Here is a 21,694-nt window from a genome sequence, read left to right on the forward strand (position 1 = left end):
TCAAGTTAAAGACAGACTTCTCAAACAGCTGAAAGTGTTTAAGAGGGGATCCAGTATTTATAGTTGTTTTTGTTTGTATAATTGAAGAATGCTTAATTCTTCTTTAGAGTTTTGATCTAAACTGCTACTGAATGTTAAAGAAGTGTTGATGTTTTTGGGTCCTGTAAGAGTTTTGCCTGAGTAGATAGGGAGGTAGAGTTGATAATGAAATGTAACGTGAGTTTCTTTTCCTCCACAGATCTCTGTGCACTTTGGTATGTAAATGGACATACTCTTCGGAGAAAGGCTGGGATGATAGTTTTTGGAAGCTGGTTGGACTGGAAGATTTGGTGGCAAATAACTATGCAAAAATAGGTAAATGTATATTACCTACTTTTTAACATTTTTAAAAAAGACTTCATCTAATTAGGTAATAGCCCAGTTTAGACACAGTGGGAAACAGTGGTTTCCTGTTAGGAGAGCATGCTGCGGTAAGCCGTGCATTTGTGCAGTTCTCCCTCTGTTGCACGAGGAAAGGACTTTGAAACTTAACCAAACCTTGATCTTGGTTTGCTTTAACAAGCCACAGTTCCCTTAGGCCTGAAATAACAAGGAACTGTGACTACTTAAAAACAGAACTTTCAATGTATGTAAAGCAAGGGAAGGGGAAGCACTTGAGCCTCATTCTCACTGCTCTGTGTTTGCATGCATGATTTCCCATTATATCTTTTGGCAATACTATATATATCAGAGGACCGCTTTAAAAGTGAGCAATTTTGGGTGCACCATGACAATTTGTCCTTAATTATGGACAACACTAATTTTCAAAAGTAGGTGGTTTAGGTTTCCCTGGGGAAATGTGGGCAGATGTTGGGTGAGAGAGACTTCCAGACACTTCTTGCTTGCCATCAAAATGCCCCTCTCCTAATCTAGCAACAGGTGAAAAAGGGAGCATCCTGGCATTATTGTGCATAGTTAGTTCTCTCTTAATAGCGGGGGGGGGGGGGGGACAAAAGCCAGCCTTCATAATTCATATCATTTACATTAAACTCCCCATAGTACTGCTTCTACTGGCAACATTCATTTATCATATATCCATTTGTGTCTGTGTATAGGTTTGTGTGTGTGTATCTTTGCTGCCTAAACACACTTGATTGGATACAAGGCAGATCTTTAGACCAGCGGCAAGGAATATACAAACACCATCATTTTGCTTTAGTTTGTTATACCCCTGCATGTACAATGTTGCTAATCAACAGAATCAGCAAGCTTAAAACAATGTGCTAAACTCAACTCTTGGCTTGTCCCACACTCCTTTCACCAGCTTGTTACATTATATTTAAGTTGCTTTGAACTTTCCTGAAGCCTATGTATAATTAGAATTTTAGACTTGCTAATTGCAAGATTCTTATAGCAGATTTCCATTAAAAGACCGTAATGTTCATTTACTAGAAATTTTCCAGGATAGCATTATTCAAGTTTCCTTGTTCACTTAATGGACTTTTAATGGCTGTCCTAAGCAGGCATGCCATTAATGAGAACATTAGTGTAAAAAAGAACCCCAAACCCCTCATCCCTCAAAGTTAATTACCTGATTCTCCCCCCCCACACACACACCGCCACTTAGAGAACAAGTTTCTATAACAGTTTAATGCAGCAGCACTAAATGGAAATAATTTGATATCAGTAATGAAATCCATAAAGTTTCAAAAGAGATGCATTAGGTGTCGAAAAATTACTTTTTACAACTGCAGGTAAAAAAGGCCCTCCTGTATGATTGTCAGGGACTGGCTGGTCAATGAGGAGTGGTGGGAGATTCCAGCTGGAGAACCCTATAGGGAAGCCTCAGAAGAGGAAGGCTCTGAGCTGGGGGAGTGGTGGTGGGACAAGGAAGACAGATCAGAGGAGGAATGGGGGGGGGATGCTGGACAAGCAACAGGGTTGAGAGAGAAAGAACGCTGCAGATGTAGAACAGACAGCTGAGAAGGAGGTGGTGGCATAGGCTGTGACAGATTCACAGGAGCCCGCAAGTGCTACTGTCTTTAGCTCTTCTTCACCCTTGTCTCTGAGAACCCGGAGGGTTCTGCATGTTACAAAGCAGAGAGCTCAGAGGGCCCCTCCCTGGCGTAGCTTAAGAGTGCTAGGAAGATAACTGGATTTAGAAGAGGCTGAGGAGGAAGTGGGAGACTCAGATTGTCTTTACTGGGGCCAGTCGTACCCTAGGTTTCTCTGTGTGTATTCTGTTTCCTTGAATAAAGAATTACATTTTCTATTTGTCTCTGACGCTCTGTAGTACAATATCCTCTGGCAGCAAATCCTGCCCTCTTCTGTATGTGATGTCTCCCTAAGAGACCACTTTAGCTTCTACTGCATTCTTTGTGGGATGTGCAGAACAAACCTTGATGGCTCAACCTTGCTTGCTTCCAAAAGTGACAGGAAGCCATCCTTGGCTGTAGTTAGCAGTTGCGGGGCAGGACTTAGGATGGATCCAGGGGCGGAGGAAGCGGGGTGCGGTGGGTGTGGGTTGCCCCGAGTGTCACCACTGAGGGGGTGGCAAAACGCCAGGCGACACTAACTGGGGGGCCTGCAGTGCGCCTGAGCCACACGTCTCTCCTGGAAGAGACATGGTGGCTTGGAAGTGTGCAGGCTCCATGCTGCCCAAACGGTCCACCCGCTGCCTCTCCCCTAGCTGTAGGGCGGCTGAGTGGGAGGAGGCAGGCAGACTCCGGAGGTCCCATGGTGCGCCCCGCCCCGCCCCTGGCTCCGAAGTGGCTTCCTCCGTTGCTGGATGGATCTCATAGACCCATTGGTAGCCTTCTCCCCCAATGCTATAAACAAGTCCTGTTCTTCTTGTTTTTCCCACCCAGCCCTGGCCTGCAGTGGCAGGTGGCAGCGATCACTACTCCTGCTTCCATGCAGGTGGTGGGCGGAGCCTAGAGCAAGAATGAGGGGGCAAGGATTCCTTTCTGACAACCTTGCAAGCTCTGAACCTAATCCATTGTTTTTCCTGTTGCAGAGTCTCCTAAACCTTTGGAGTTTTTGAGATTTTCTTTTTGCTTTAATGCAGCCTTGGTAGCTATTACCAGATGCACCTTTTAGAATCCCCTCCCCCACCTCCCACCCCCCACACTAAAAGAGTATAAGCAGTAAATAAATGTTTTAACAGAAATTTGAGCACCCTAATGGCTGACGAGCCCCACGAAGAGAAATTTTTAACATAAATTATTTACGAAGTGCAAGCTAAGGATTGAATACAATATTTATATAGTGCGTTTCAAGGACAGGGAAAAGCTCCCCCCCCCCCCGACAACTAAATGTGCATGTTGCCAACGAGAGCAAATTCTCTTTAAAAACCTGACAGTTCAATACAGGGAAATTAGGATGAGAAAAATGAAAAACCAGCAATAATAGGATGCCAGTTTGAAAACCACCCTTTTATACATTCGGGGGGGGGGGGTCATTTCTTGCTGCTGCTTAAATTGCAAACACACACACACACACAACACACACACACACACACACACACACACACACACGTACATAAATTCCAGGACGCTTTGTTCAGTTCTTGTTTTGTTTTTGGATTTGCATTGTCAACCATAACTCGCCTCACAACACACACATATATATATAGCAGATTAAATGTAATAGGTTACATCCAGTCTGGCATCCTGTTCTCACAGTGGCCAACCAGGCACCCTCAGGAATCCTGCAAATTGAACCCGAGTGCAATGGCACCCTCCCCACCTCTGATTCCCAGAAACTGGTAGTCAAGGTAGAACATAACCATCGTGGCAAGTAGCCATTGATAGCCTTATTCTCTGTGATTTTGTCTAATCTCCTTTTAGAGCTATATGTTAAGGGTATAAAATTAAGTTTTGAATTGCTATGAACTTTATAGATTAAATCCATGTGTTTTCGTAGTAGAAAAAGGTGGGTCATAAAAGGGGAAATTCTCACAAAAAAGCGGACACTAGCATTCATGTTTTCTGATCATGAAGCCTGTACTATTATGGCATTATATAACCTATATTAATATTAACTGATCCAATTGCTTCCACACGAGATGTGCTTTGCTGTGCTTTTCCATCATTACCTGAAAAGGAAAGGTTGACACTAATTAAATTATGTCATTGTGTGAGCAGAACAACTTCCATTCCCCAAAACAGAATTTCACCCTCTTTCTCTCCACACCCCTAAATTTGCTCCAGAGGGTGGGGTCGGGGAACTCCCAGAACAGATTTGATATGGTGCACGGGAAGCAAAAGGGAGGCAAAGTTTTGATGCACAAGCAGAAATCCATCTGCTTACACAATTACTTCTCTGGGTACAATAAGTCAGTAAAGTCTTGTCTACCACCTCTCTACAGGAACAGGAACTGACAGTGAGACAATTAAAAAAAACTTACTCATTGGTAATCCACCAGCTATGATAAACAGAAAGCAATAAAATGGGCAGGACTGTTTACTTTTATTTAAAGGTACAGGAGCCCCCCAAAGCATCAAGTGTACTTTGCATTGCTACACTGGTCAGGCTGATGCTGTGATAGCATAGCACTGTACAATGGAGTCATATCATATGCGGATTTAACTTAGGCAAATTCAACTATGCATGGTCGACCAAAAAAAACCAAAAAGTGCTCCACAGCAGGACACCTGTCCCTGTAGCACAGCGGTTCTCAACCTGTGGGTCCCCAGATGTTGTTGGACTACAACTCCCATCACCCCGAGCTCTGGCCTTGCTAGCTAGGGGTGATGGGAGTTGTAGTTCCACAACATCTGGGGACACACAGGTTGAGAAAGGCTGCTGTAGCACATGGAAAGGCAGCGAGGAACTCCTTTGTTTGCCTTGTTCCCCCTTTCCTCTACCAGGACCCCATCCAGTTTAAGGATCCATCCCAACCTTTTCCTTCTGCCTCAGGGACTAGGACCTGCCTGCCTCCATCTCTCTCTACCTCCCTCCTTAATCCTCCCTTAAAAAAATAAATTCCTGGATTTCTCCCCCTTGAAGAGAGCTCTTCCCACCTGCCCTCCAGGTTTGCTTTGGAGGAGAAGAAGGGAAGCATCAGAGAGAAGGGGAAGGTCTCCCCCCTTGTCAGTCAGTGCCTACCACAGCCCCATCAGTGGGAAGAGAAGGTGGGAAAGCCTCTCTCCCACTTCCACTGATTCATCCAGTTCCTGCTTGCTGGCTTTCGGGAGGCACAGGGACCAAGGGTGGAATAGGCAGAGGCGCAGGCAAACAAGCAGTGGCATCTCACAGCCAGACAGGGGAGTAATTTGGAAGGAGAATGTATGTTACGGATGATTTAAGGTAATGCTAACTGTACAGTACATGATTTTCCCCTTAAGCTCTGACTTTGGAACACAATCCGCACAAAAGATGTACAAGATTTGCTGCAAATCAAGGTGGGGGGACAGATAAGGACGCTACAGAAAAGATAGACTGCAACAATTTTACATTGTCGTTGTCTGGATTCTTCATAAAGAGTAAGCAAACAAGATTGCCAATTCCAGAGAAAATGGCTAGTGGGGAAGCAACATCTGTTAAATTTTCATGAACTATAGATCTTTGAGGTGCTGAAGGCTGCAATCTGTTTTTTAAATGGCCTGATAAATTTTCGTCCTCATTCTCATACTTAAGGGGCTACTTAAGGGACCAAATAATGATTTTTCACTGAATAGCAAGGCTTTATGCATTGCCTGGTCTTCCCCCCACCACTCCCAAAGCAATGTGCATTTCCCCCAAAGTAGAAAATGTTGTAGATACAATATAGCTATTTCTGGGGTTGTCAGTACCTTATATTTTAAAAGGTAACACAAAGACTCCTTTATGAATATATTCCCACTAAATCTGTGATGAAACTATATACTTTCAGGCTTCACTTGGAATTCAAAACAAATCTCCGCAAGTCTCAAAAACAAACATTTTTGTGTGGGGGGAAATACCACTTCTAAATAATCCCTGGGCCTTGTCACCTATTGCTGAGGGAGAAATCTAATCTGAGTCTTGTATTCTCTCATGCTCCTTTCTCCTTCCACCCCAAAAGGGAAAAAATAAGAAGTGAAGGGTTTATACGATATTGGCTCATTTGAACGTAGTCCCTCCCTAACCAGCTGTGCTTTGAAAGAATAGTGGAGAGTTTGGTTTCCTGTTTGTGATCCTGTATTTCTGCATGGTGGACTCCCGCTCCTGGCTATATTTTAATGGAAACAACAGATTTGTATGTGAAAGAGTCCTTAGCAGTTGGAGGGGGGATTCATAAAACAAAGTGCCTTTATGAAAAAAATTGTGGCTCTCAAGTGAGTGTTCCTTTCAAGTATGCTTTATTTAAAGGCCTGTCTCATATGGAGTGTATTTCTTTGGGCTCTTATAGGATGAACATTGCAAGCAATGCTCTAAAAATGCTGGCGTTGGTTTGGCTTCCTGTAATTTTGCCCCCACATGAATTTCATGATGGCACAATAGTGCCGTTGCCATCTTTCTAAGACGCATCCTATGCTATCTCCCGTCTGTGTAGGTTGTTTCTCAACTACTGTTTCAGAACACATTTATTATTATATTTTCCCCTTGCAAGCATGGTTATGATCTTATGATCTGCTCCGTAGCATTGTAACAATGAGTGGTGTTCTGAAGCTAAAATTATGCCTATTTAAACTTTCCCTTCCTGTTTAGAATGAAGTGCAAGGGCACTTTTTCAAAATACATGCCAGTTCTCATTTTTAGTAACTGTCAAAGATGAATTGTTTCAGTGTACATGCTGCCTCTAAGCATTATGCACAATCCATTGTATATTATGTCCCACAAATACTTTTGCAGGATTTAGCTAAATGTCTTTTAAGTGTAGCAGGAATAATCATTCTGCAGTAGAAGTGTTACACCAGTTTCTTATTACCTTTCCTGGGCATTGAGGTGAGCTGAATTTAAGTAACATATAACAGCATCTTCCTATTTACTTTCTTAAACCCTAGAATGCACTAAAGCTACTTGTGGCTGGGACGCACATTCCCTTAAGACACTTCGAAAGACACATGTAACATGAATGTTATTGGTACACAATTATTTTAGAGCATGCTCAATTAACAGTAAAGATTATGTCCATCAGGCATGCACATTTTCTGAATGCTGCTTTGAATTGAACTCTATACTTTTGTATAGAGTTCAATTCAAAGCAGCATTCAGAAAATCATGGTAAAGTCTTGGCTTGTTTCCTTGTTTTTTTGCAGGTACGGGGTGCATTACTTCACAACGTCCCCTTGCTCCGCTGACAAGTTCTCAGGCTTATAACTTGTTTCGAACCTTCTTCACAAGGTTCTATAGTGAAACTGCATTTAACCCATTTTTGGATATTTGCATATATAAAAGTATGCACACATACTGCCTGCATCCCATGTGGCTGCTCATGTTTAAGGAGGGTGGAATGTACACACCATTTTAACCCTCCGTTTGCATAGACTCTTTGGCCTGAAAGTGTGTGCATTGTCCCCTAACTTTTCAATTACAGGATTCCCTGGGTATTCAAAATCTTCCCTTAGCTTTAGCCTTAGAGTTTACTGGGTTGACGAATAGTCCTAACCTAGTAGGAACCTAGCACAAAAATACGACTTTGGCATAGTATGCAACATACATTTCCAGTCAGTTTAGTTGCCAAAATTCAATGGTGGTTACACTAGAATGCATTTACTTCTTTAAAGCGCCCCCCTGCCCCCCGCACACATGTCACATTAGTTAAGAAAGAGGAGTCCTTTCCTCTTCATCCCCTTTTTGTATTTTCCACCTCCTCTCCATCTTTGAAATGTGGCAAATTGCAGTTTCACATAAAACACAACTGGTTCTGCATGACAGGTTAAAAGCAGCTTTTGAATGACTGAATGTGTCATAGCTGAGTCAGCTGTACTGCCTTGCTCGGTTTTCCCTTTGTTATTTTTTTTTTAAGGGCCAACGAGCACTAAAACTTCCAGTTCCATTCAATATTAGTATGACTTTGGACCTTGCTATTACGTTACTCAGGTTGACTAAAGATGTATTGTTAACTGCCTCGTGTTACGTCTGGTAAATAGCCGGTTGCCGTGACAACTGCCTGGAAAGGTGGTGGGTCATTGGTACCACATAACTTTCTTTAAACCAAATATTAGCAAATTCCGGAACTAGTCTTTAGGATAAAAAGGAAGGAAAAGTTTCAGACAGCTTTTTCCTTTGGTAAACTTGTTTCTCGCTCAGGGGGGCAGAGGGGGCATGGAGTTCTCTTCTAAAAATCCCAACCAGACGCCTGTGGGAAATGAGGATTAGAGCACAAGAGCACTCTTCGCTCCTGTTCCTAGCAAATGGTGTTGCTGTTGTGAGAGTGGAGCAGACTTCTCTTTCTTCTCCTCCCCACTGCACACTCTGAGAATCTGCTCCAGATGGTTGGGGGAACAGATTTTGGGGGCCAACAGGAGGACGCAGGGGGAAGGAACATAAGAAGCTGGCTGACAGTGAGTCAATCCATCGGTTCACAGAGAACTCAAGAGAATACTTTCAGGTTTACAGTGGTACCTCTGGTTACGTACTTAATTCGTTCCGGAGGTCCATTCTTAACCTGAAACTGTTCTTAACCTGAAGCACCACTTTAGCTAATGGGGCCTCCTGCCACCGCACGATTTCTGTTCTCATCCTGAAGCAAAGTTCTTAACCCGAGGTACTATTTCTGAGTTAGCGGAGTCTGTAACCTGAAGCGTATGTAACCTGAAGCATATGTAACCCGAGGTACCACTGTACATGAGACTAGCTTTAAAGAGTACAGAATATTAAGCTGATTTCTTAGAAAGAATTGTAGTAGCTGCTTTTTACCCAGCCATTGAATACTATTGAAACTTCACTAATAGTCCTTTCGAAAACCACATGAGTGTAGCTTTGCAAATATAGCATCCATGTTTATCTTATTCCTGGATAAATGCAATTGTACTGTTGATACAGGGGGTTACATTGTTATGATAAACGTTACACAACATGCACGTGTTTTAAAATTAAAAAGCAATATTATTGGTGCTTGGTAAATAGAATGAAGGGCATATCAGGTCAGGGAGAAGAGGGCAAAGTATCACTTTCAAGCACAGAAAAAGTAGCATTTGCCTCCCAACAGACTGAACATAAAACAAGCCTTGCTGGGTCAAAGCATCCAGCACCCTCTTTTTTACACTGACCAACCAGCTATGTTTGGCAAGCAGAATCTGAGCTCTGTCCACTTGTGATTACCAACAACTGGCATCCAGAGACTAGGGCTGGGCAATACATTGATTTATCGTCCAAAACCAGTTTGAAGTTCCCATCATGATAATTGTTTCATAATATTTGAGTTGGCAATATATTGAGAATCACAATAACTAACCAGCTAAACATTGCGATAACTCACTAGCTAAACATTGCAATCTACCACAATGATAAGGGATACCTCTCAGTCTGCCTAAATGACAATATTACCAATTATCACACACTCAGTTTCATCAGGAGGCAAGCAAAAATGAATCCCAACAGGACTTTTGGTTTGGGGCTTGGCTACTAAATGGTTGTATTCAGGACAATCTAAAGTACGGCAATGAGTCATAGTGAATATAGTTAACCTGGGACTGCCAGATTGCCAGCAGGCCTACTAGGAGGCAGAAGCAGCAGTGGCAGAAACAGCTTGCCATGACCGTGGTCTGTGTTGGCAGTAGTGGCAACAACCTGCAAGGCCTTACGGTTGTGGCACAATGAGTGGTGGCCTGCGAGTCCTTGTGATGGTGATGGGAAGGGGCAGCAGTAGTGGTGGCAGCCTGTGAGGCCTCACAACTGCAGCACAAACAGTGGTGACCTGTGAGGCCTGGTGGCAGTGACAGAGAGTGATGGCAGTAGCGGCAAAGGCCTGCAAGGACTCACGTCAGTAATGGGACACAGCAGCAGTAGCATCCTGCGAGGACTCACAGCAGTGACAGGAGGCTGCAGCAGTAGCAGCAACAGCAGCTTGCAATACCTTGTGGTGGTGACAGGGAGTGGTGGCACCCTGCAAGGCCTCACAGTGGCGACAGGAGGTGGTGGCAGTAACAGTGGGATGCATTTGGCTTGCCTGCTGATGAAAGTGAGCATGAGGTGATTGTTAATATCATCATCAGTTTTAGACCCTTAAGTAGCAGCAGTTTCCAGGACATTGTCCCATTCATTTCTGTGTAGTTCCTTCCTTATTTCTGATATCATTATATATCAATATATCATGATGTTTAGCTGGTGATATATCGCGATGTTGAAAACCAGTTATTGCTCAGTCCTGCCAGAGACACATTGCTTCATATACCGGACATAATGCATAGCTATATCATGACTAGTAGCCATCCAGGTTGGCGGCCGTCACAATGAGACTAGTGAATTTTATTTTGTTTTTCTCCTTTTATTTTCTTAGGAAATGAAGTTCTCACTCCAGGAGCTCCAGTTGGAAATGGTCTGACGTCAGAGGCTGCTGAAGCCCTTGGCCTTGCTAAGGGGACTGCAGTAGGCGCGTCTCTCATTGATGCACATGCTGGAGGAATAGGTATTCTCTAAAAGGGTAGCTGTTTTTTCTCTGTTCCACTTCCATATTAAAAGCAGAGACTTGTGCTGCAAAGGCTACATTCCATATGCATTTTCAGTATTGGTTGCTAGGTAGGTATAATCAAGTAAGGAAGTCTTATAGCATGGGAGCCTTTAAAGGGAGCTATTATGAGGAATATGACAGTATGTATAAAACTGTTCTGGTATGTTACCCTGGACAACACGGCTAATCTGTTCGGGATGTGGGGGAATAGAGAATCCTGGCTGCATGTAGGAGACTGGATTAAATAGTTTTTGAGAGCAATTGCTGTCCTACAAGTCTCTGATCGTGTGATCTTGCTCGGTGCATCCCAACAATTTCCATCTTCTGTTAGCTTGAAATACCGGTACATTGGCAGCCTTTAGATTTGGGAAAAGGCAAGGCTGCAAACCTCCTGGTTATGATCTTGAAGTTTGAACGAAATAGCGGAATTTAAAACAAGATAAAAATCCTTATATGTTGACTTGTCCTTTGCTTTGTCAGCCTTTGCTCTTTGACATGCTTTATGTGTCAAGTGTGGAAACACAGCTCCTTTTACCAGTTTGCCACCTACTAGTTTAACCTAATGTCACCACAACTTACAGGCCTGGCTTCATGAGTGGTAGCATGGAAGTTTATATGTCGAAGGTGAGGAGAGTTAGACATTGGGTACACTAAACAGCATTACAGAGGATTCTGTTATGTTCTGTGGTTTGGAGCAGACCTTCCCATTTTGCACACCTGCCCGACCTACACGTGGCTCACAATGTAGATCACTCCAGTGTGTGGAAGGGAGGGAAGGCAACTTGTACAACACACACTTTTCCAGCTGAATATGTGCGTGTGTGTGTGGGGGGGGGGGAAGATATTTCCTTCAGAAATTCAGAATGGAGCTGCCCCTCTCTTCAAGAAAAGAAATTCCCAAGTAAAAACCAGTTTCACATTTTGATAGCTGGGACGTAACCACGAGAGAACAACTGTACCAAAGCTCTCCCAAACATACATTCCAAAAACAGAGTGTACTACTTTTAACAAATGAATATCAGTTAGAAGGATTAATAAGAGGCTGTGTTCTTGGCAACCCCAGCCAAACGTGGCCTCAGCAAAGGGCAGGGTATTTGTTTTGCACTACTGCAAGTTTATGTGAAGTTGATCTGAATGCAAACTCAGGGATATACAGAGAAACCACAGTGGAAGAGGCCGGAGCATATGAGGCCACTTGATTTTAAATGCCAGATATGAACTTAGGTTTTGAATGCTAAGCCCCATGGGATGAAAATATTTGCCCACAGTAGACTCAAGAGATTTGATACTCTCTCCATAATAGACACATTAAATATTTTAATGTGCATTTCGTTAGTAATCCGATGTGATTCCCTTTTCAAACTCTGCCTGTTTTGGTATGGAAGGCATGTGTGTGTACGTGTGTTTATTTTAGAGACGGAAGATGCCATGCCAGAGTTTAGGGCTACTAAAAATCTCCCCAGCTGTTTTCCTTTTCACATGTTAATTTTGACATTTGGTTAACCCTCGGAGAGGCCACTGCCTGTCAAGGTGGACAGTTCTGAGCCAGATGGACTAATGCTCTGACCTACGCTTAAAGCTGCTTCCTAGGTTCCTGCACCTGCAAAATGCAGGGGAAATGGCATGAGGACCAAACTTGACATGACGTGGGACACGTAAATAGCAGTGAAATTAGTGTTTGATTTTTTTGGGGGGAGGGGGAAACAAGAATAGGGGTGGGATGGGGTGACTATTGTCACCACAACAGTACATGAAGAGGGAAGGCTTCATTCTTTCCTTCCATCATGCCTCCCCACCAAAAAATATTGTATCTCCCTACTTTGAACCCTTGAAGGGAAGCTTACACTGTTGCTAATGCGAGCATCTCTTCCAGGATACACGTTTGTGTGTGTGTGTGGCAGGAACAGAAAGGGTTAAACCTTCCCTCCCACCATGCTGCACTCCTAACAAAATTAGGGAACCAAAAAAGGAGAGGAAAGGCATTGAATAGAGAGGAACATAGGAAGGAAGTTGCCTTATACTAAGTCAGACCATTGATCCATCCAGTTCATTACTGTCTATAAGGTAAGGTAAAGGTAAAGGACCCCTGGACGGTTAAATCCAGTCAAAGGAGACTATGGGGTTGCGGTGCTCACCTCACTTTTCAGGCTGATGGAGCCGGTGTTTGTCCGTAGAGAGCTTTCCAGGTTGTGACGGAAGCCAGAACGGTACCTATTTATCTACTTGTGCTGGTGTGCTTTCGAACTGCTAGGTTGGCAGGACCTGGGACAGAGCAGCAGAAGCTCACTCTGCTGCATGGATTCGAACCGACAACCTTCCAATAGGCAAGCCCAAGAGGCTGATGTTTAGACCACAGCGCCACACATGTCTATAGTGTCTGTCAATAGCACTCCAGGGTTTCAGAGAGCAGTCTGTCCCAGCCCTACTTGGAGATGAATAAAAATAATAATAATTTTATTATTTTTACCCCTGCCCATCTAGCTGGGACTAAAGCAGATACTCTCCCTCTGAGCAATGGCCTTTTCCCAAAGGAATAAACCTAAGAGGAAAAGTTCTCAGAGTGCCCAACATATTTTATTGCTGCTCAAAAAAGGTTTCAAAAAATCCGGACAAGCAGTATAAGGTAGGCAGATGATTAGAAATGCAGAGCAGGAAGGAATATAGAGCTGAAGCAATCCTTTGCCAGCCTACTGCCAGCTTCTTCCATTTTTAGAATGGCTGGGAAGCTGGAACCAAATGAGACAGGATGCAGCTGGGTCTCGTTGGCATGTTTCTCACAAGCCCAGGTGTAAGGCAGTCTTGAGCTGAATTCTGTACATGCTTAGTTGTGGGTAAATCCCACCTGGAAAACGAGTTTAATTTTCCTTGCTGTCGTTTTGCCTTTGGACAATCCATCCCACAATTTCTTTTGAAAGGAAACCAAAACTGAGTAAGAAGGCATTCTACCAGCCCAGTCTGGTGCAGCATGTGGAGGACTGAGGAACTTGCATCTGGAATCTGTGAAAATTCTGTTTGCCCTCATAAATGTTAGGTTTTCATTCACTTCTCAACGTGTGTGGATTTGTGATGAGCCAGGTATACAAAATTTGGTGGTTAAAAACAGTTAAATTACAATCACAGGAATAAGGGTGGCCCTAAAAACATCTATCTCAGGTGTCAAAGACCTGGCGAAAGAGGTGGGTTTTCTAAGAATTTCAGCTCTGTGGCAAACACCAGAGTGTACAAATGCTGCTACAAACTTATGAAGACTTCTTGTCTATGAAGGACTATGAAGGCAGCATTCATTCTACTCAATGCACATTTTCTATGCGGTTACTATATATTTTGCCATGTGACTCATTAATAACAATGGGATGAATACACATTTCTTCAAGTTGAGATTAACCTTGCTTAACGTGACATACACATTTTGAAAAACATAAAGGGTTTTAAACATCCTTGTACACTTCTAAATATAGCACATATTTGTACAGGAAATTCCTTGTAGATATTCTCTATGCAATACCCTTAACACAACGTGGAATATTTGCTTGGGCTCATGGTAAAATAAAGAAAGCTGAACCATTAGCAGGAAGTTCTAATTGTTTCTCTTCTTCACAAAGGAATAAATCTCATGTGCATATGATACATCCCTTGCATGATCCTCCAGTTATGAAGAGGGTATCTTTCACCATACCTACTGGGAGTGATTCACGTTGATGCACAGACATCAACGAGACAGTAGTGGTGATCAAAATATTTTGGAGGCCCCTGTACTCACGATAAATAATTTGTTTAATTTCTTAAGAGAGATTGCAATGTAAAATACGATGTTATAAAGGATAATTCAAATTTTGGATTATGTTGCCACTTTTGCTCTAGGCCAGAGCTTTCCAAACTTTTCATGTTGATGACACACTTTTTATGCTTACATCATTTTGCAACACAGTAATTCAGTTTTGGGCTCATGGTAAAATAAAGAAAGCAGAACCATTAGCAGGAAGTTCTAATTGTTTCTCTTCTTCACAAAGGAGAGGACGCAGGTGTAGGGGACGCAGGTGGCGCTGTGGGTTAAAGCCTCAGCGCCTAGGACTTGCCGATCGAAAGGTCGGTGGTTCAAATCCCTGCGGCGGGGTGCGCTCCCGCTGCTCGGTCCCAGCGCCTGCCAACCTAGCAGTTCGAAAGCACCTCCGGGTGCAAGTAGATAAATAGGGACCGCTTACCAGCGGGAAGGTAAACGGCGTTTCCGTGTGCGGCTCTGGCTCGCCAGAGCAGCGATGTCACGCTGGCCACGTGACCCGGAAGTGTCTCCGGACAGCGCTGGCCCCTGGCCTCTTGAGTGAGATGGGCGCACAACCCCAGAGTCTGGCAAGACTGGCCCGTACGGGCAGGGGTACCTTTACCTTACCTAATTCAGTTTTACTAGCAAACCAGAGGGTAAACTAACCCCTTTCCAGCCCTGGGAGGACCATGGGGAACATTCATGCAACACACCTACACACTGCAGCCGACACACTATCGTGTCGTGACACACAGTTTGTAAGGCTCTGCTCTAGGCATTAGTGTTTTGATATGCCCCATTTGCTCTCCATGTCTACAATTTTATCTGTAAAATCAGATAACAACAAGAGCTGTCATACAGAGTGCAAGCGGGCACTTAATCAAAGAGAGAACTTTCAGTTTAAGATTGTATGTCCACATATCACAACAGACCATTGTGTTTTGCCACCTTTATCAAACATGGCCTGGCATAATTTCTGATTTTGTTAAGAACATTTACATGACTAAAACAGTCTGGCTATTGTAGTCCATGATAACAGACATAGGGAAGACTATTCTCCATAATGTTGCCTATGGGAGGATAATATACAGATTTGTTCTTCTTTAATGACGTATTCTACCATAGAAATTCATTGTTTAAGGAAGGGTTATAATAAGGGATACCAGAGTTGCAGCATTATTATTATTATTATTATTATTATTATTATTATTTATTATTATTATTATTATTTATTTTGTTAACAGGTATAGTATTGCATTGTCAGATGGAATATCTGCGTGACATCGCAGTCTCTTCCTCTGTCCTTGGCGATTGCTCCCAACCTGGTGTCGTTCCCCACATCTACTTGCTTTTTTAGGTGGGATGTAAGACCATAAATGGGATGCGGGTGGCGCTGTGGGTTAAACCACAGAGCCTATATATATTCAGATGGAATATAGCCAATCCATGGTGGCACCTCCGGATGCTGCACCCCCCTGCAATCCCTACACAGATCTGGCTGACACAAGCCACAAAACCACAGCTCGCCCCTATACACGAAGCCAAGCCAAAGCACAACTAAGTGCAATACAGCCATCTTCTCAGGAAAACTCTTCACAAAGTTCAAGAGGTCAAGACACAAAGACTTTAGCAACTAATCCACACCTAATGACCCACCTAAGTGGTACTCAGGATATCACTCAAGAAATCACTCAAGGTATCTCTCAAGTAATTAAGGAACAAAAGAAGAAAAGGCACACTAGCCTGGGAACTTCCTCTCTGCCCAGAACATTGGAGGCTAGACACCACACCCCCTCTACAGTATTTATAGGAACTCAAACATTGAGATCCCGCTCTGTTCCAGTAACAAGAAGCCGAAAGCACCAGCCTGAAGATGACGAGTGAGACCTCGTCGAAACGTCGCCTAGACACCCCAACTTTTACACGGGAAGACACCCGAGGACACCAAAACCTGCATTCCTGTACCCGTGAAAATCTACGAAAGCAAATATATATATATATATATATATATATATATATATATATATGAGAGAATTATATATCTAGTTTAGTGGGGCGGGGGGAGACAATGACAGTTGGCATTCACATGAATGTTGGAAATCCCCCCAGATGAACTTTTTGAGTGTCAATGCTCACTACAGTATGTCCTTGTTTGTGAGACAAACACTGGTGAATTCTGAAAGCCTCATTTCAGTTACTGTCAATCATTCATTCATCGACGTTCACCATATTTCAGAGACAGAATTTAATTGTGACAGATATAGTGTTTGGTGTAGTCTGTAATAAGGGGAACAGTGCAAAGCAAGGAAAATGAACTGGATTGTTACCTCCTTGTGTGGCTTTGGCCAATTCACCTGCAGAAAAGCCAATGGGTATGGGCAGAATGCAGAGTGACAATAGCTCTGTGCCTTCAAATTTTATTGAATGGCTGTGAAATGGAGGTGAGGGGTGGCAATTTTGAGCAGAAATCAGCAGGCAGGAGAAAAGTGCCAGTCTCTTCCTCTGTCCTTGGCGATTGCTCCCAACCTGGTGTCGTTCCCCACATCTACTTGCTTTTTTAGGTGGGATGTAAGACCATAAATGGGATGCGGGTGGCGCTGTGGGTTAAACCACAGAGCCTAGGACTTGTTGATCAGAAGGTTCGCTGTTCTAATCCCTGCGACGGGGTGAGCTCCCTGCTCCTGCCAACCTAGCAGTTCGAAAGCACGTCAAAGTGCAAGTAGATAAATAGGTGGGAAGGTAAACGGCATTTCCATGCGCTGCTCTGCTTCGCCAGAAAGTGGCTTAGTCATGCTGGCCACATGACCCGGAAGCTGTACGCCGCTCCTTTGGCCAGTAAAGTGAGATGAGCGCCGCAACCCCAGAGTCGTCCATGACTGGACCTAATGGTCAGGGGTCTCTTTACCTTTACTTTAAGACCATAAATAAGCACAGCTAGTATAAAAATGGACCATGTGGGGGAGTAAGAATCGGAAGGAAGAAGACTGCAGGCAAACAAAGTGTTTAGCACCCCCATTTTGCCCTCAGCCATTTTGTTTAAAACTCAGGGGACCCCTGTGTGGGTGCCCAAACCTTTGTAGCTGCATCTGAAGTCGTGGATCTGTGGCTGTCACTCCAGCTGTGAATCCTGATTGATGATGATTGTTCTCTCTTCCATTAGAGTGATCAATACTTTTATGGGGGGGGGGGGGCGGCGGCGATGTATTAGCCAAGTAGAAGTAGAGAAATCGGCTTCTCTGATAACACTGTTTGACAGCCTTCTCAGAGTTATGTCTTTAAAAATGGGGTTTCTTATATATTTTTTGTCTCTCCGTACCAGGTATGATCGGAGCCAGAGTGCAAGGACATAACTTGCCCTGTGAAAACCAGCCAATTACATCCCGAGCCGTTGTGATCTGTGGAACATCTTCATGCCACATGGCGGTAAGTTGGGAGCAGAATCATTATGCCCGTCACATAAATCCGGCTGATGAGAAACTGCCCTTTAAACACCTCTTTTAATTTATTTGCCCTTGTGTATCCTGTATATTATGAAGTACTTTGAGAGACTTCTTATAGATCACCATACATCTGCTACTGAGAAACATCTTTAATAGTAGTAGAAATCAATACGAAGGGAAAGGCACAAAATGTAAAAGCAAAGTCAGAAATTATTCTACTGCGATTTCAACTGGACAGTGTGAAATTGGAGCCGGAGACTCTCGCTTAGAGTAACCCATGATGAGCATGTCACTAATGTATAACTGAGTACTCAGTGTCTTTAGAAAATCCCCTTTAGCCTTCATCTCTCTCACCTCCTCTCTCAATCAATATAAATCCATCTTGTGCTGAGCACTCTAATGATCTATAGAATTATGAGTTGCATTGCGGCTCCAAAAGAGCCCAGATAAGCAATTTTTGCTTCAATATTTTTTCTCACTGAATTAGTGGAAAAGCTTTTTCCTGGGATTGCAATTAAAGTTTACTGTCTCTCTCTCTCTCTTCAGGCATGCATATATATATATATATATATATATGTGTGTGTGTGTGTGTGTGTGTGTGTGCGCGCGCGCGCATGCCTGAAAGCATTCTGTTTTCTTGTCTATCTTATTCAGTCATCCTATTCAGTCATTTTCATTTCATTTAAAACTTGTTAACTTGCTTAAATGTAGACTGACTCATTAGATAGGATTTCACTAAATTATATGCAGCAAAATAAATAATATGTGCATTATTCACAAATGACAGTGTACACATTTTTGGATTTGTGTGTGTTTTTGTGTTTATACAGACACACACAAACAAACATATGAATTTAGGGGTGGGAAATTATAAACTGTGGTGTTAGAGGCAAAGGAAGTAAAGTATAGATTCAGGATGACACTTCATGCAGCTGGTATACTTCCTCCTGCACTGGAGCCATCATGTTCATATTCGTTACTCTCCACGCATGTTTCCAGTCCCCTTTTAAAGCCATCCAAGTTGACTGCCATTACTATGTCTAATAGCTAATTCCATAGTTTATCTGTGCTCTGTCTGAAGAAGTTCCAGGGTTCCTTGGTTCCTGCTGGCAGATCCCAAGCACAGGCAGGGGTAGCCAGTAGAATGTAGAAGCAGATTGGCAGCAGAATGGAGAGACAGGCAGGATGATAATTAAATGGGCAGATCCCAGGAAGGCATAGCAGGAGCTAATACAGCTGATAGAATTTTCAAGGACCAGGAGATGGTTGACTAAAGCAGTAAAGTTTCTGATCACCAGATCCCAGAGAATTGTCTCTGAGGGAGAACTGTCACCAGAAGCATTTCCAGGAGTTGGCAAAACTGCTTCCCGCCCCCACTAGGGGCACAGGCCCCCGAAAAACCCACCCCAGAAATCTGACTCCAGTTATCTGTTCATGAGAAATGGCAAGGCGGTCTGAAGGTAGACTTCTGGAGGGGATAACGTATATGTGTGTGGCAAAGTGCCTCCGCTGTCGCAGCAAGATCGAGAAGCTTCCCGTTCCTCTGGCAAAAAAAGGTGTGCATTTTTTTCACCCTTCCTCCTCACCTGGCCCTCACTCCAGATACTTAATGTACTTGGGTCATGTAAAATATAGCAATTTCTAATGTGGGTATTGTAGTAAAGTGTTTTGCTGCCCCCCCTGGAGGGGCGGCACCGATACTGCTCCTTGCCAAGGGCACAAGGGACCATAAGTATACCTCTGATGGCCACCTATTTGTAATTCATGTTGTAAAGCCCTGACTGGCTACAAATGCAGATCATGTGGACAGAAATGGGGAGGAAAAGGCATCAACCAATCCTCCAATTTTTCAAAACAGATAAGAGATGTGGCAGAAAGAAGAGTTGTGCATGGGTAGGCAAACTAAGACCTGGGGGCCGGATCCAGCCCTATCATCTTCTAAATCCGACCCGTGGACAGTCCAGGAATCAGCATGTTTATACATGAGTAGAATGTGTCCTTTTATTTAAAATGCATCTCTGGGTTATTTGTGGGGCATAAGAATTCATTATTTTTTTTAAAAAAACCACATATAGTCCGGCCCCCCACAAGGTCTGAGGGACAGTGGACCAGCCTCCTGCTGAAAAAGTTTGCTGACCCCTGTCTTGTGCCCTTATGCCCCTGGCCTTATGCCCCTTTCAGCTCTCTCTCCCATCTATGATAAGGGTTACAAGTTTGTTGTGAGGATTACAAAATAAGTGAGGTACTTGGTACACCCTATAGAATGCCTCGTTTGTTTGTGCAGCGGGACTCAGTAACAGGGCAGTATGATCAAGGCCAAAGTGGCACATTTGGGACAAATAATAGTGATAATGTAAATTGTGCTAATGTTAGACTCCCACTTTAAAGTTGGTGTTCTCTATCAATAGATAACTGATGCTACAGTCCTATGCAGAGTTAGTTAGCAGTAAGCCCTCTGAGCATACGTGCAAGAAAGCAAACATAGGAATGCGCTGCAAAATCTGTTTCAGTTTCAAAATACCAAAACTACTATTCCCCCCCGCCCCCGCCTTTTCACCATATTGCATTGTCAAAGGCAATATGATTTCCCATCAATGAACAACTAACAAATCCAAAGCTGCTGTGGAATGAATATATGAAAACTCTTTGGTTGAAGCAGTCTTTTATCTGTACCTGTTTATATACCGTGCCGACGACATAGGGCAGTTGTGTGTGCCTTTTTAATGATATGTATTTGCAGCTGCAGTTGGTTGAAATTAACTGTACCTTTTTTTAATTAGAGCCATAAAATCTAAGTTTATTATCCTCTATGTTTTTGTTAGAAATCTCTCTCTCCATATATATATATATATATATATATATATATATATATATTTCTCCTTCTCTTTGTACCAAGGGACCCCAAGGGCAATAGAGATGAATCATCAGGTTTAATTTAATGCAGTGGGAGAGAGACCTGTGTGGTCAGGCTGGCATAAAAAAGTGCCTTTGATCTGCTTCAGGTGCACTGAGCCCCAGCGAGCCAGCAACAATAATATCTTTGTGAGATGATCAGAGTAGAGAGCGAAACAGAGAGACCAAGGGGAGGGGAGAATGGCCTGTATGGAAACTCAAGGCTTTCCTTTGTTGTGGTTCTGGCAAACGAAAAAGTCAACTGTCAGGAGAAATTCAGCGAACATAAAGCAGGGTGAAAGTGCAATGGTCGAGTAGTGGGTTTCTTTCAAAGGATCTTAAGAACAAAGCACTCAAAAATAATTTGCTGGGTTACTTTATTTTCTGGGGAAGTGGGGGCGGGAGAGAGGGTTGTGGAAGAGGAGGGGTTGCAATGAGTGACTCAACGTGCAGTGAATCAGACGAGTAGGAGGACTTCAGGGCCTGTAAAATTATGAAGGATGCCCCATTACATCCCCTGCTTTTTTAAAAAAAGTCTTAAGAAATTAAAGGAAATACTTTTATTGGTCATGCCTCTGGTATTTTGAGTGGTATAGAAGTCAATCTGTAATGAACCATTGGGCTCTTCTGTTGGGAATGTGGAGGAGATCACTTAGAGTACGAAATGACAACTGGGGTGGTGGCAGCAGGAGATTTAACAGTTGACAGTTGGACATGAGCAGACGTAATCAGCATGGGAATCCACTGTGACACAGCATTCCTACTGTTACAATACTATTTTAAATATTTTCTTCTCTCGTTTGTATCCAGCCCTTCTACAAGGCATGCTTGATTCTATGGTGTTCAGAGTTTATTCTTCCAACAATTTTTGCAAACAGCTTTCTCCTTCTCCCAAGTTCCATATCTTTATCTTTTAACCCCCCCGTCATGTCCCCCCTCCCCAAATGTGTGTTTTTAAGATCTGCACACTTTAACAAGCTGAAATTGGCAATGATTAGATCATGCAATTTTTGCATGCACCACGCCCAGCTTCTGCCATCGATC

At 43.3% G+C, this 21,694-nt stretch overlaps 1 protein-coding gene across 2 annotated transcripts in view; it reads left to right on the forward strand.

The window, feature by feature from the left end:
- FGGY (FGGY carbohydrate kinase domain containing) overlaps positions 1 to 21,694 on the forward strand; it is a 140,661-nt gene that overhangs the window by 50,491 nt on the left and 68,476 nt on the right. For both annotated transcript variants that reach the window (XM_083742784.1, XM_083742785.1), the window contains exons 6-8: positions 239 to 354; positions 10,388 to 10,516; positions 17,638 to 17,741. In XM_083742784.1, coding sequence (XP_083598910.1) covers positions 239 to 354; positions 10,388 to 10,516; positions 17,638 to 17,741 — 349 coding nt within the window. The remainder of the gene's footprint in view (positions 1 to 238; positions 355 to 10,387; positions 10,517 to 17,637; positions 17,742 to 21,694) is intronic.

Source organism: Podarcis gaigeae, assembly GCF_964106915.1.
Source record: "Podarcis gaigeae genome assembly, chromosome: 6".
NCBI lineage: Eukaryota > Metazoa > Chordata > Lepidosauria > Squamata > Lacertidae > Podarcis > Podarcis gaigeae.